Below are 14144 nucleotides of genomic sequence, written 5' to 3' on the forward strand. Positions count from 1 at the left end.
AATTAGCCGAGCGTGCTCGCGGGCGTCTGTATTCCCAGATACTCAGGCTGCTGAGGCAGGAGAATGGCGTGAACCCAGGAGGTGGAGCTTGCAGTGAGCCGAGATTGCACCACTGCACTCAGGCCTGGGTGACAAAGCGAGATTCTGTCTCAAAAATATAAATAAATAAAAATAAATTTAAAATAAATAAATGAGTAACTCAGTCAAAAAGTACTGTGAGAAAGAAATAATTGCTGAATTATTAAAATAAATCAGTAACAGACATATCATTGAATTAGATATTCTCCATTTCTTGATTTTATAACTTTATTATTTGTTTTCTTAATATTGCATATTTTAAAATAAACCAGTGATAAACCATATTGCTAGGATATATAATTTCTTATAACAATGTTAGATTTTAAAAATTAGAACTAGAAACTAGGGCTTTATGTTCTACCACAGGACTTTAAGCATAGAAAGCACTACAAATAATCATTTATAGAATTAATTGATTTTACATGTATGTTAAGTAAGGCTAGTTGTTTTGGCTTTATATTTAATAGAAACAGGTTAATGAGGTTGAAATCCTTGGCATCATTCAGACAACAGGATCTTCCTGGGGGAAAAAATTAATATAATGTTAGTTAATCTTAGTTAAAATGATTTCTGGCAGGAATTAAGCCAAATACAGTGATATTTTTAGAACATTCTGTTCTAAGCAAGACTAATTCATTAAACTTTAATGTGTAAATCAATATTTTGGCTTCTTATGGAAATCACTAAACACATGCTTGCTTCTTCAGTCAAAGTGAAAGCTTTAACAGTAAAACACTGCCCAAAAAAAGACATCTATGAATTATTTTATAAAAGAAATCAATGTATATCATGTGGTATATGACAAAAATTTAGGATGAAGATTATTAAACATACTGCTTCTTTTAGGCAAAGGATTTCCTGAAATCTTGGTGAAAATTCTCATGTTTAACTCCTTTGGCATGATTCATTAATACACCAAACATTTGTTAATTTGCCAAGCTTTGAGTACTCACTATGTGCCAGAAATGCAAAGGTAACTAAAATATTATATGTACCTTTATAATCTAATGGAGGATGTAGATCTCTAAGGAAATATTGCAATAATGGGACAAACACTGTAATTTAGATATGAGTGAGGCACTATTCAATCAGCAGAGAAAGTGCTTATCTCTGCTTCTAGAGCTCAGATAAGTCTTCTGAAAGTTTTATTGAATCCTGAAAGATGGTTAGGAGTTTGTGGGCTGGAGAAGAACATTTAGGACAAGGGTAATATGAAGACATATGTTTAAGAAATGGATACATTTATGAAATTACTAATTGATCATTGCTAGAACATAAAAGGACTGTGAAATAATGAGATGAGATAGAACCACGAATGAGGTTTATGAGGGAAATTTAACTTGTTAAGGTATTATGCATTACTTAAAGGTGTGGCATGTTGAAAAATTATATTTTAGAAGGATTAGACTTGAACATCTGTGATGAGGATATTATTAAAATGTGTTTCCAGATAAGTGACTTAGTCACTAATTGCTGTAGGAACTGAGAAAAAAGAATGCATCCAATATTTCCATATTTTTGACATGATTATTTACCATAAAAAATTGGGGTAAACTAGAGGAAAAGCAGATTTCAATGGGGGCAGAAAATGAAAATATTTCTGAGCTACCCTGAATTACCTTTAAATATTACTTTTTTTTTTTTTTGAGACAGAGTCTTGCTCTGTCACCAGGCTGGAGGGCAGTGGCGCAATTTCAACTCACTGCAGCCTCTGCCGCCCGGGTTCAAGCGATTCCCCTGCTTCAGCTTCCCAAGTAGCTGCGATTACAGGCACACGTCACTGTATCTGGCTAATTTTTTTGTATTTTAGTAGAGACAGGGTTTCACCATGTTGGCCAAGATGGTCTCTGTCTCCTGACCTTGTGATCCGCCCACCTTGGCCTCCCAAAATTCTGGGATTACAGGCATGAGCCACCATTCCTAACCAACATTACTATTCTTAAATGAACATGGACCAAGCATTTTTTCTGGAATAGTTTCTTAATGGCAGTAATCACTATCTACATATTTATTAATTTTGATTATAATGATATGTCATTCAGAAAAGTAGTAAAATTGAAAATATATTAAAGGAACTCATATTAAGGTAATAAATGTATTATGACATTTAATAGAGTAAGTTAGGAGAGCCACATGTATTCATGTTTTATTTTGCAATTGCTGATAATACACAAAAGAAGGCATGGAACATTCTACAGGATAAATGGTAACATTAGCCCACATACACACACATATACAAAACCTCTCAATACATTTAAAAAGATTGAAATCTTACAAAGTATGGTCTCTGACCACAAAAGAATAAATCTAAAACTCAACCAAAACAAAAAAAAGAATTAGAAATTAGAAAATTTACAATATGGATAAATTAAACTCTTAAATAACCAGTGGTTTAAAGAAGAAATCACAAGTATAATTCAAAAATACCTTGAGGCAAATGAAAACAAAAACACAACATGTGAGAACTTATGGAATGTGATGAAAGCAGTGCTCAGGGGAAAATTGCATTAAAAAGGTAGAAGCATCTTAAATTACCTTAACCTTATACCTTGATGAACTAGAAAAAGAAGAGAAAATAAACCCAAACTAGCAGATGGAGCTATGTAGGAGCAGGGATGTTGTATGATATTGAAGTTAAGTTGGTATCAATTCAAACTAGATTGTTATAAATTCAGAATGTTAAATATATTTCTTCCCCATGATAATCACAAAGAAAATATCTAAAAGATATAGACGAAAGGAAATTAAAAGGGAGTCAAAATGATTCACTAGAAGAAAACATAAAAGAAAATAGCTAAACACATTAGAAGGCCGTAATGAAACAAAAGAAGGCAATAAAGATTAGAGTTGAAATAATCAAAAAACAACAAGGAGTAACAGAAATCAAAACTTGTTTCTTTGAAAAGATCACCAGCCAGGCACTGTGGCTCATGCCTGTAACCCCAGCACTTTGGGAGGCCAAGGTTGGTGGATCACCTGAGGTCAGGAGTTCGAGACCAACCTGGACAACATGGTGAAACCCCATCTCCACTAAAACTGCAAAAATTAGCCAGGCATGGTGGCAGGCGCCTGTAATCCCAGCTACTTGGGAGGCTGAGGTAGGAGAATCACTTGAACCTAGGAGGTGGTGGTTACAGTGCTGAGATCGTACCACTACACTCCACCCTGGGCAACACAGCGAGACTCCTCTCAGAAAAAGAAAAGAAAAGAAAAGATCGTCAAAATTGACAAACTGTTAGCCAGGTTGACTTAGGGAAAAATTGAGAAGATCAAACACTAAAATCAGAAATTAAAGTGGGAACATTACTACTGACCTTACAGAAATAAAAAGGATTATAAGAGAGTACTATGTACAGTTGTATGCCAACAAATTAGATAATTTAGATGAAATGGACAAATTCTTAGAAACCAATGAATTACCCAAAAGAATTAACACCAGTCTGTCCTAAACTCTTCTGAAACATGTAAGAGGAGAGAATGCTTCCTTATTCTGTGAGGCCAGCATTACTTTGCTACCAAAGCCAGATTAACACATCACAAGAAAGGAAAATTACATATCAGTATCCCTTGTGAATATAGATGCGAAAACACTAGCAAACGGAATGCAACAGCATATTAAAAGAATTATATACTATGACCAATTAGGAATATACCAGGAATGCAAGAGTGGTTCAACATAAGAAAATCAATTACTGTAATATACTATGTTAATAGAATGAATGAAAACAAAAAAACATGATCATCTTATTTGACAAACAAAAAACTTAACAAAAATCCAACAACACACTTCTATGGTAAAAACATGTAGAACACCAAGAAAAGAAGGGAATTTCCTTAACATGATAAGTAGGCATCTATGAAAAGCCCACAGCTAACATCATTATACTCAGTGATGAGAAAAAGGTTTTCTCCTTATATCAGGAACAAGGCAGATGTTCTTGTTTTCACTATTGCTGTTCACCATTGTACTGCAGGTTCTAGTCAGAACAGGCAGACAAAGAAAAAAAGGCATCTACATTGGAAAGGAAGAAGTAAAACTATGTCTGTTCACAGATAACATGCTGCTACATATAAAACGTTTTTTATCACAAGAAAGCTACTAGAGCTAATAAATGAGTTCAGCAAAGTTGCAGGATACAAGCTGAGTACACAAAAATCATTTGTGTTTCTATATACCAGCAATAAATCCAAACTGGAAATAAAAACTATTCCATTTAAAATCCCTTGAAATAAATTTAACCAAGGAGGTGAAAGACATTGAAAATTACAAAATATTGCTGAAGGAAATTAAAGAAGACCTAAATAAGTGGAAAAGTATCTCATGTTTATGGAATGAAAGGGTTGTTTTTTTGTTTGTTTTTTGAGACGGAGTCTCGCTCTGTTGCCCAGGCTGGAGTGCAGTGGCGCCATCTTGGCTCACTGCAAGCTCTGCCTCCCAAGTTCACGCCATTCTCCTGCCTCAGCCTCCCGAGTAGCTGGGAATACAGGCGCCCGCCACCACACCCAGCTAATTTTTTTTATTTTTAGTAGAGACACAGTTTTCACCCTGTTAGCCAGGATGGTCTCTATCTCCTGTCCTCGTGATCTATCCGCCTCGACCTCCCAAAGTGCTGGGATTACAGGCATGAGCCACCATGCCTGACCAAGTTAATATTTTAAAAATGTCAGTACTACCCAAAGTTATCTACAGACTCAATATAGTTCCTATCAATATTCTAGTAGTCATTTTTTTTTTCAGAAATGGAAAAGCCAAACCTAAAATTTCTATAAGGTCCCTAAAATTTCAAGGTGTCCCAAGTAGTCAAGACAGTTTTGAAAAAGGACAATATTGGCACACTCACACTTCCCAGCTTCAAAGCTTAGAGTAATCAAGACAGCATGGTATTGACATAAAGACCTATAGACCAATGGAATACAACTGATGATATAGAAATGAACCCATGCATCTGTGGCCAATTGAATTTTGACAAGGGTGCCAAGTCAAAGCTGTGACCATAGCTTTGAGAAAGGAAATTTCCTCGACAACCAAATTTTAACATGGAAAATAAATAACTTGAAACCATACCTCACACCATATAGAAAAATGAACTCTAAATGGATTAATGACCTAAATACAAGAGCTAAAACCATAAAACTCTTTGAAGAAAACAGGGATAAATCTTTATTGCCTTGGGTTTGGCAGTGGATTTGTATATATGACACCAATAACATGAGCAACAAAAGAAAAAAATAGATGAAGTAGACTTCGTCAGAATTTAAGTTTTGTGCATCAAACAACATTATCAAGAAAGTGAAAAGACAACCTATAGAATGGGAGAAATATTTTAAAACCATATATCTGATAAGAGTTTAAAATTCAGAATATGTAAAGAACTTGAACAACTCAACAACTACAAAAAAAAAAATTTTAAATGGGTAGAGGACTTGTTATCCAAAGATAACACAAATGGCCAGTAAAAGATAAAAAGATCCTCAGCATTACTAGTCATTAGAGAAATGCAAATTCAAGCCACAATGAGAGGCTACTTCACACCCACTAGGATGGCCATTAAAAAATAATGAAAATAACAACTTTGACAAGGATGTGGAAATTGGACCCTCATATATTGCTCATAGGAATATATAATACAGCCACTGTGAAAAACAACTTGGTGGTTTCTCAGAAAGCTAGACATAGAATGACGAAGCAACTCTACCTCCTAGGTATATTCCCCAAAAACTTAAAAAGAGGGACTCAAACAGACACTTATATGCCCGTATTCATCATAACATCATTCATAATAGCCAAAAGATGGAAACAATCCAAGCATCCATTAACAGCTGAATGGATAAATAAAATGTAGTGTGCATATGTAATGAAGTATTATTCAGCCATAAAAGGGAATAAAGTTCTGCTACATGTTACAACATGAAAGAATTTTGAAAACATTATGCTTAATGATATAAGCCAGACACAATAGGACAAATGTTGTCTGATTCTACTTACGTGACGTGTCTAGAACAGGCAAATTCGCAGAAACAGAAAGTAGATTAGAGGTTACCAGGAGCTGGGGTGAGAGGTAAATGAAGAATTACTGCTTAATGTTTACAGTTTCTGTTTTGAGTGATGCAAACGTTTTGGAAATAGTAATGATATACAATACTGTGAATGTATTTAATGCCACGGAATTGCACACTTTAAAATGGTCAAAATGCAGCTGGACGTGATGGCTCCTGCCTGTAATCCCAGCACTTTGGGAGGCCAAGGCAGGTGGGTCACGAGGTCAGGAGATGAGACCATCTTGGCCAACATGGTGAAACCTCGTCTCTACTAAAAATATAAAAATTAGTCAGGTGTGGTGGCATGTGCCTGTAGTCCCAGCTACTCAGGAGACTGAGGCAGGAGAATCGCTTGAACCCGGGAGGCGGAGGTTGCAGTGAGCTGAGATCGCACCACTGCACTCCACCCTGGGCAACAGAGAAAGACTCTGTCTCAAAAAAAAAAATATATATATATATATATATTTATGTGTAGTATTTCAACTATTACTACCACTATCACTGCCAATATAATACTATTTTTATATATTGACTAGAGTAAAATAGGACTATATTTTACGCCAGAGTGAATTCTTTCTTCAACAATGAGAAGGACAGTGTAATATAATAGAAGAACATAAAATTTGGAGTGAGTTATTATCTGGGCCTCAGTGCAGTAACTGTGCAATACTGATAGCATATTAAACTATCTGTGTTTAATGAAGTCATGAAAATAGAAATGTCATTTTCAGAAATCAGTTCAAAGGTAAAAACTACTAGTTGGTAAAGTTTTCCTTATTTTGGTTATAGTCAGGTAATGGAAAGAAATGATGGGCTGAAGTAGGTTTATTAGTGAACAGATGTTTTTAATAATGTATGTGTCTCACTTGTTTCTATTAGTTTTTTTCTAGATTGTTTCTATATTCTAGGATTTTTTCTGGTTTTTACCTCAGCTTTCATCTTCTTTCTCATTTCTATGTTCAGCATAATATGGAATTCCTCCAAGTTTCCTCCATTATTTAGCCACTTGATCATATAGCTATCTTACTATGATCTTGTTTGTTACATTACTGGTATACCTCATATGAAGTGAATTAAGTTAAAATTCATTTGTGTTTCCACCATTTAATCATGGTATTTTAAGTGTAAGAAATAATTCTCAAATCAAGATTTGGATACGCACTTTGGGAGGCTGAGGCGGGGGCATCACGAGGTCAGGAGATCAAGACCATCCTGGCCAACATGGTGAAACCCTGTCTCTACTAAAAATACAAAAATTAGCTGGCGTGGTGGCGCATGCTTGTAATCCCGGCTACTCGGGAGGCTGAGGCAGAAGAATCGCTTGAACCTGGGAGGCGGGGTTGCAGTGAGCCGAGATCACGCTGGTGACATAGTGAGACTCTGTCTCAAAAAAAAAAAAAAAAGATTTGAACACTAGTTTCTTTAGTAAGAATAAGTGGTAATAAATATTAAAGAGTTTTAATGCATATTTAATACAAATCATTTGGTTGGATTTTTTTTTTTAATGGAAACCAGAATGGTATTTATTATTTTACATTTGGGAGAGGAGATATCCTAAAGGGTCCATAATACATAAGTCTCTTACGTATGATACTTCTTTTTTTGTTACTGAGGTGCTTACAAGCTTAGATAAGTAATCAGAAGGTTCCTTGGTAAGCACTGAATTAGAACAAAGGCAATTAGGTAATTTGGAGTGTATTAGCCTAGAGTACCTGATAGAGATGTAATGGGGGCCACAACCCTGTATGTAATTTTAAAGTTTCTAAGTAGCCACATTTTAAAAAGTGAAAAGAAACAGATGAAAATAACTTTAATAATATATTTAACCCAATATGTATAAAATGTTATTTTAACATGTAGTCAATATATTAAAATTATTCTGTTTTTCATACTAAGTATTCAAAATCTGGTGTATATTTTACACTTTTGTACATCTCAACTCATTCATTTGCTAGTTCCTTCAGTTGCTTAAGAAAAATTACTGAATGTTCTTTCTCAATTTCCCCATTTTTATAATAGAGAGAATTGCAAGGATTAAATTAGATAATATATGATACATACCTAGCACATGATCTTATATGAAGCTTAGTTGCTTTCTAAAAAATATTTCAAACAGGTGAATATGACATATAATGGCATCACTGTCTTTAAGGATTAAATTATCTGTAACTCCCAAATTCTCATCTCTTCCCCTTGGACAGTGCTGGGCACACACATCTCTCTGACTCCCGGTTCAAATTACTTGAAAAAAGGAGCAAAATCAATGTTCGTTCACCAGTTGTAGCACATGTACCACACTAATGCAAGATGTTAATAACAAGGGAAACAAAGTCATGGAGAAGGGAGGGCGGGAATATGTGAATGCTCTTCTGCTCTATCTTTCTGTAAACCTAAAGCTACTATAAAAAGTAAAAAGCTATGATTTCTTTCTTAAAAAAGTCAAACATGTTTGCTGTCAGTTCCTGATGCATGTTAGCTGTGACAGAATACAGCAGTAAAAGTGACAGTTTCAGCATTATTAAAGTCATCAATAAGAGGAGTTTAGTTATGGGTAAAAATCAACAATATTTTCTCTTTTGGTAGTCATTCATTATCTACCTCTTTTAAACTAATACATGGAAAATGTATGCACAAAATGTTTGTTTTTCCTCCATGGTGGTTGGGGTGAATACTGAGAGTTATTGGTAGCATTCTGATGGTAATGGCAGAAATTTTTTATACTTTTAAAACACTATTGCTGGTTTTGAGAATATTTTCTTCTTCTAATTTCAGGTTGGGTGGGACTATATCAGCATACAAGATAGTACCAGACGAAATAGAAGAAATCAAGGTATAGTATGGCGTTTTTCACCTCTACAAAGACCTAGCATCTTGGTGAGGGGTGGGGAAGAATTGTTTTTCTTTATGCCATTGATCTTTGGCTATGCTAGAATATTATTTAATTCTAAGTTATCATTGTTGAATTAAAAATTTATATGTATCAGATAATCACCATCAGACTTATCTGCTATTTGCAATGAATTTCTGACTAAAATATTAGGAGAATCAAAAAGGAGCCCTTTCCTGTGCAGTTCATTAAAAATCTACATATGAAAACATTGTATATAAGCATTGGTGTGCATAATGGGTTATCTTTTTATCTTGTTGCAATTTCTTTTCCCTATAAGCCTTCACCACTTTTAAATAATATCTGTCTTTTAGTACATTATTTTTCTGGGTTCCTTTGAAAACACAGTATGCCAATTTCAATTGATAATTTACATTACAGTAATGAAAAATTGACTTACTCTTTAAAAATTAGAGAATTATGACATTCTTCTGTCTCTAACATTTTACTAAGTCTTATGGAATATTAATCTCCTAACATAATGTATTTTTTTTTCAAAAGCAAGATTGAATAATTGGATAGTAATAATGAAGGATAAACAATACTGGTTAAATGTTAACAATGACATGTAAAGATCGCAACAAATCATTAAGCTTGATTTGATTAAACTTTTCAATATCAAGTTCAATAAATTCAAATCTTTCAGTAAATTCAAATTCAATTCAAAATAATTATTCTATGACTCAAGGGGCTTTTTTTTTTTTTTTTTTTTTTTTTTTTTGAGACAGAGTCTCGCTCTGTCACCCAGGCTGCAGTGCAGTGGCATGATCTCAGCTCACTGCAGCCTCCAACCTCCTGGGTTCAAGTGATTATCCTGCCTCAGCTTCCTGAGTAGCTTGAATTATAGGCACGTGCCACCACACCCGGCTAATATTTTTTTTAAATTTTATATTTGTAGAGACAGGTTTTCGCCAAGTTGGCCAGGATTGTCTTGAACCCCTGACCTCGGGTGATCTACCCACCTTGGCCTCCCAAAGTGCTGGGATTAAGGCGTGAGCCACTGCACCTGGCCTCAAGGGACATTTTTAAAAAGAAAAAATCTTGTAATTTGTTTGCATTATTTTTAAATCGAGTAAGCCCATTGATCCATTATATGATACACTATTAGCTTCAATATGCCAAGCGTTCTAATATATGATCAACATCAGAAATTAATGTGGTAATTAATATTCTAGCTTTAAAAATTTTTTCAAGAAATTTATTCCAACTTTGTGTGAACTCATAAAATATTTTAGCTGGGAGGAACTTTAGGTCTAATCCAGGTCTCTCATTTTTCATATGAGGAAATTGAAATGAATAAAGATTTTTTTTGACATTCAATGACTTCTAAAAATATCAAGTGTTGTTAAAGGGTTGGAAAAGCATGAGGATATTACTTCTTGAAATACATTTTATAATGACTCAAAAATTGAACTCTAGAAACTTTAAGCAATTAATAAATATATAAATAATTAAGCTACATTTATGTAAAGAATATTGAATTGAATTACGTATTATAAAGGCACCCTCTCTGACAATACAATTAAAGTATGTGTTAACTGATGAAGGTAAACCAAGAGTTTTATGGAAATACACAGGAGGGACACCTGGACATTGAAAAAAGTAAATCAGCAAAGTCTTTCCAAGAGGTAACCCCCAGGAAATTGGAGTTTTATACAGAAGCATAAACATGAAATAATAGGATACCAGATTATAGGGTATAAATAAAGACTGGTAAGATAAAGGGCTGGAAGCAGGCCTTTATCCCATGTTAAGAAGTTTGGTTTTGATCCTGAAAATTATGGGATTCCTTTATGTGATTTTTAAGGAAGAAAGTAACATAATCATTTTGGTACTTTTTAAAAGCCTTACTATGATGAGTAAGAAAAATGATTTTAGCAGAGAAGAGGTTTTACCTAGATGGAAGGAGACCAGGTTGCAGGAATGTAGGCACAAAATGATTAGAACCTGAACTTAAGCATTGACAGTGAGGCTAGAGAAGAAAACAAGATTTGAAAAATATTATTTAAGAAAGTAGAATCAACAATACTTGATAATTTATTGGATGTTTAGGGGAAAATGGAAAGATTGACTCAGATTTCTGGCTTGGGAAATTGAGTAGATGGTGTTGCTGTTAACTTAAAACGGATGTTTTGGAGACAGAATATTATTAATAGGAAAAAGTATGTTTTGGACTTACTGAGTTTGAGGTCCCTCTCAGATTACCAAATATCCAATAAGTCATTGGATAAATCAGCCTGGAACTCAGAAGAGAAATACAATCTAGTAATTGATATTAAGGTTTGTCCTCATACAAGAGAGTTAATTGAGGCCATGCTAGTCAGTGAATGGAATCTCACAGAAAAGTTATATGAGGTATTAAAATTGGGCTGAAGATGCAGCCTTAAAGAAGACTTACCCTAAAGGCAGAGTATTAATATACTCTTTAATTAGTTTAATTAATTAGCAGGAATGTTGCCTATTTTTAAAGAGTGATTTTTTTCCTAAAGGAATCAGTTTTTTTCATTGTGCATGCTTTTTTTATTTTAGAGTTGTAAGAGTTATCCCTCAGGAGATTCCTTTTAAAAAAAAAAAAAAAAAAAGCAGGATTCATGGATGATAGGTAACATAATTTTTCCATTGATTACTGGTATTATATCTAAAATAACTTCAGAGAGTTTGAGGCTTGAGGCATAAAAAATGAGGAATTCATCTTGCTTTCAGAGTAATCAAAGAAAAACTGTTCTAAAACATTTCACTAATATTTGATGGCACATTAGCATTTTCAGCTAAAATCAGTTATAATCATTTTTGTTTTGACTGAAAGGAATGTGAAGCATACAGATGTAATGTGTGTTCATTCAGTTGTTAGTATCTGAGTAATCTTAAATTGTCTAAACAGAGCAATTGAGTTTGAATTTGATACACTATCTATAGTATATACTATGTATAAAATAAATATGCATGTGTATTTTTGCTATTAAAATAATATGACTGATTAAACATAAATCACATTTTGGCAGACGTGGGAATCTTTCACAATTTTTTAGCACCAGAAATTATCTAGTTCATAAATTTTTTTAATGAAACATATATTTATTGATTGTAGTAAATCACTTCAAAACAGTGAATGGATTCTTAGCCCTTAGCCATATAAAGAATGAATAAATTCGTGGCCCAATCAGAAGTCCCTTTTTCACCCTAGATGTAACCACTATTCTGATTTTTTTTTTTTTTTTTTTGATGCGGAGTCTCTGTCAACCGGGCTTGAGTGCAGTGGCGTGATCTCAGTGCACTGCAACCTCTGCCTCCCAGGTTCAAGCAATTCTCCTGCCTCAACTTCCCGAGTAGCTGGAATTACAAGCATGCACCACCACACCCAGCTAATTTTTGTATTTTTAGTAGAGACAGGGTTTCGCTACGTTGGCCAGGCTGGTCTCGAACCTCCTGACCTCAAGTAATCCACCCGTCTCGGCCTCCCAAAGTGCTGGGATTACAGGCGTGAGCCACCGCGCCTGGCCTACATTATGATTTTTATCATTATCAATTCCTTGCTTTTGTTCCGTTTTACCACCTATATACACATCCCTAAACATTACAATTTATGTTTGCTGTCTTTGAACTTCATGTGAATTGAATCATACTGTATGCAGTTTTTTTGTGCCTTGCTTTTTTATCCCTTTTTGTAGGATTCATTCATGTTATTGACTGTAACTAATGTCTTTGTTTAATTGTAAAATACACCATGTACCACAGTTCACTGAGACATCCTACTGTTGAATATTTAGCTTGTTTCCATTTGTGACAATTATGAAAAGTGATGCTATAAACATTATTGTAAGAGCATCCTGGTACTCATGTATAGGTTTCTCTGAAGTGTATACTGAAGAGTGGAATTCCTGGGTATTAAGAAACATGTATCTTCAACTTTCTTGAATGAAATCTCACTTTTTTAAAGTAGTTATGCCGATTTACACTACCATGTTGAATGCATTTATTTTAAATAGATATATTTAAATGTTCTTTAATCTATCTGCAACATATATTAGTATAGGTTTTATTTATATGTGAGATGACTAAACTGATATAATATTTTTAAAATGTGTCTTTGTTTTTCCAGCCCATGGGAAAAGTCCTGAGGGATAATTCTTAATGAAAAATCCCATTTTTTCCCCACTGGTTTAAATTGCCTCATGTATCATATACTAAATTTTCCAATTTAGGACACAAACATACATAAGTCTGTCTTTTCCTGAACTTCTGTTCCATTAATCTATTTATTCTTTTCTCAGCCTATATGGTTTTGATTATAGTGCTTTTTTAGCATAGTGGGAAAGGTCCTGTGTTTTTCTTTTTTGTTTTATTGGCTCATGTATTGATTGCTCCAGATAACATCATAATATCTCTGTCGTTTTTCAAAAGTATTCCTGCTGAGGTGACTTCCAGTTCCAGCCAAGATGGAGTAGCTTGATTCCTTCCAGATCCTTCCTGTTACTACTAAAAATGCCTAGGCATTATAAAATAAACATAGAAAGATTGTGGGCCAGGCGCAGTGGCTCACGCTTGTAATCCCAGCACTTTGAGAGGCTGAGGCGGGTAGATCACGAGGTCAGGAGATCAAGACCACACTGGCTAAAACGGTGAAACCCCATCTCTACTAAAAATACAAAAAATTAGCCGGGCATGGTGGCGGGCACCTGTAGTCCCAGCTACTCAGGAGGCTGAGGCAGGAGAATGGCATGAACCTGGGAGGCGGAGCTTGCAGTGAGCCAAGATGGGACCACTGCACTCCAGCCTGGACGACAAAGCGAGACTACGTCTCAAAAAAAAAAAAAAAAAAAGAAAGAAAGAAAGAAAAGAAAGATTCTGAAAGATGGAAAGAAGAAGGCAGACTACCTGGGAACCTCAGGAATTAAGAAATGACATGCAGTGAGTTATTTGGGTTTCCTTATTATCTCCTGTATATTCTGGAGAGGATACTGAAGAAAGCCTTCAACCTGGAACCACCAACGGATGGCACAAACAAAAAATGCCCCTACAAAAGCCTATCTGTTTAGCCAACAGACCAGGACAAGGCTCACCTAAGAGGCAAGAATGGCTTTTCAGCAATATTTGCCCTACTACAGCTAAGCACCAATGGGAAAACTATTCAGTTCCCTTA

General features: G+C 34.7%; 1 protein-coding gene across 3 annotated transcripts in view; it reads left to right on the forward strand.

Annotated features, from left to right (window-relative positions):
- The window catches only part of GPHN (gephyrin), a 740280-nt gene that overhangs the window by 312223 nt on the left and 413913 nt on the right, over nucleotides 1–14144 (forward strand). For all 3 annotated transcript variants that reach the window (XM_007987015.3, XM_073011087.1, XM_073011088.1), the window contains exon 3: nucleotides 8890–8947. In XM_007987015.3, coding sequence (XP_007985206.1) covers nucleotides 8890–8947 — 58 coding nt within the window. The remainder of the gene's footprint in view (nucleotides 1–8889; nucleotides 8948–14144) is intronic.

Source organism: Chlorocebus sabaeus, chromosome 24 (assembly GCF_047675955.1).
Source record: "Chlorocebus sabaeus isolate Y175 chromosome 24, mChlSab1.0.hap1, whole genome shotgun sequence".
Classification (NCBI taxonomy): domain Eukaryota; kingdom Metazoa; phylum Chordata; class Mammalia; order Primates; family Cercopithecidae; genus Chlorocebus; species Chlorocebus sabaeus.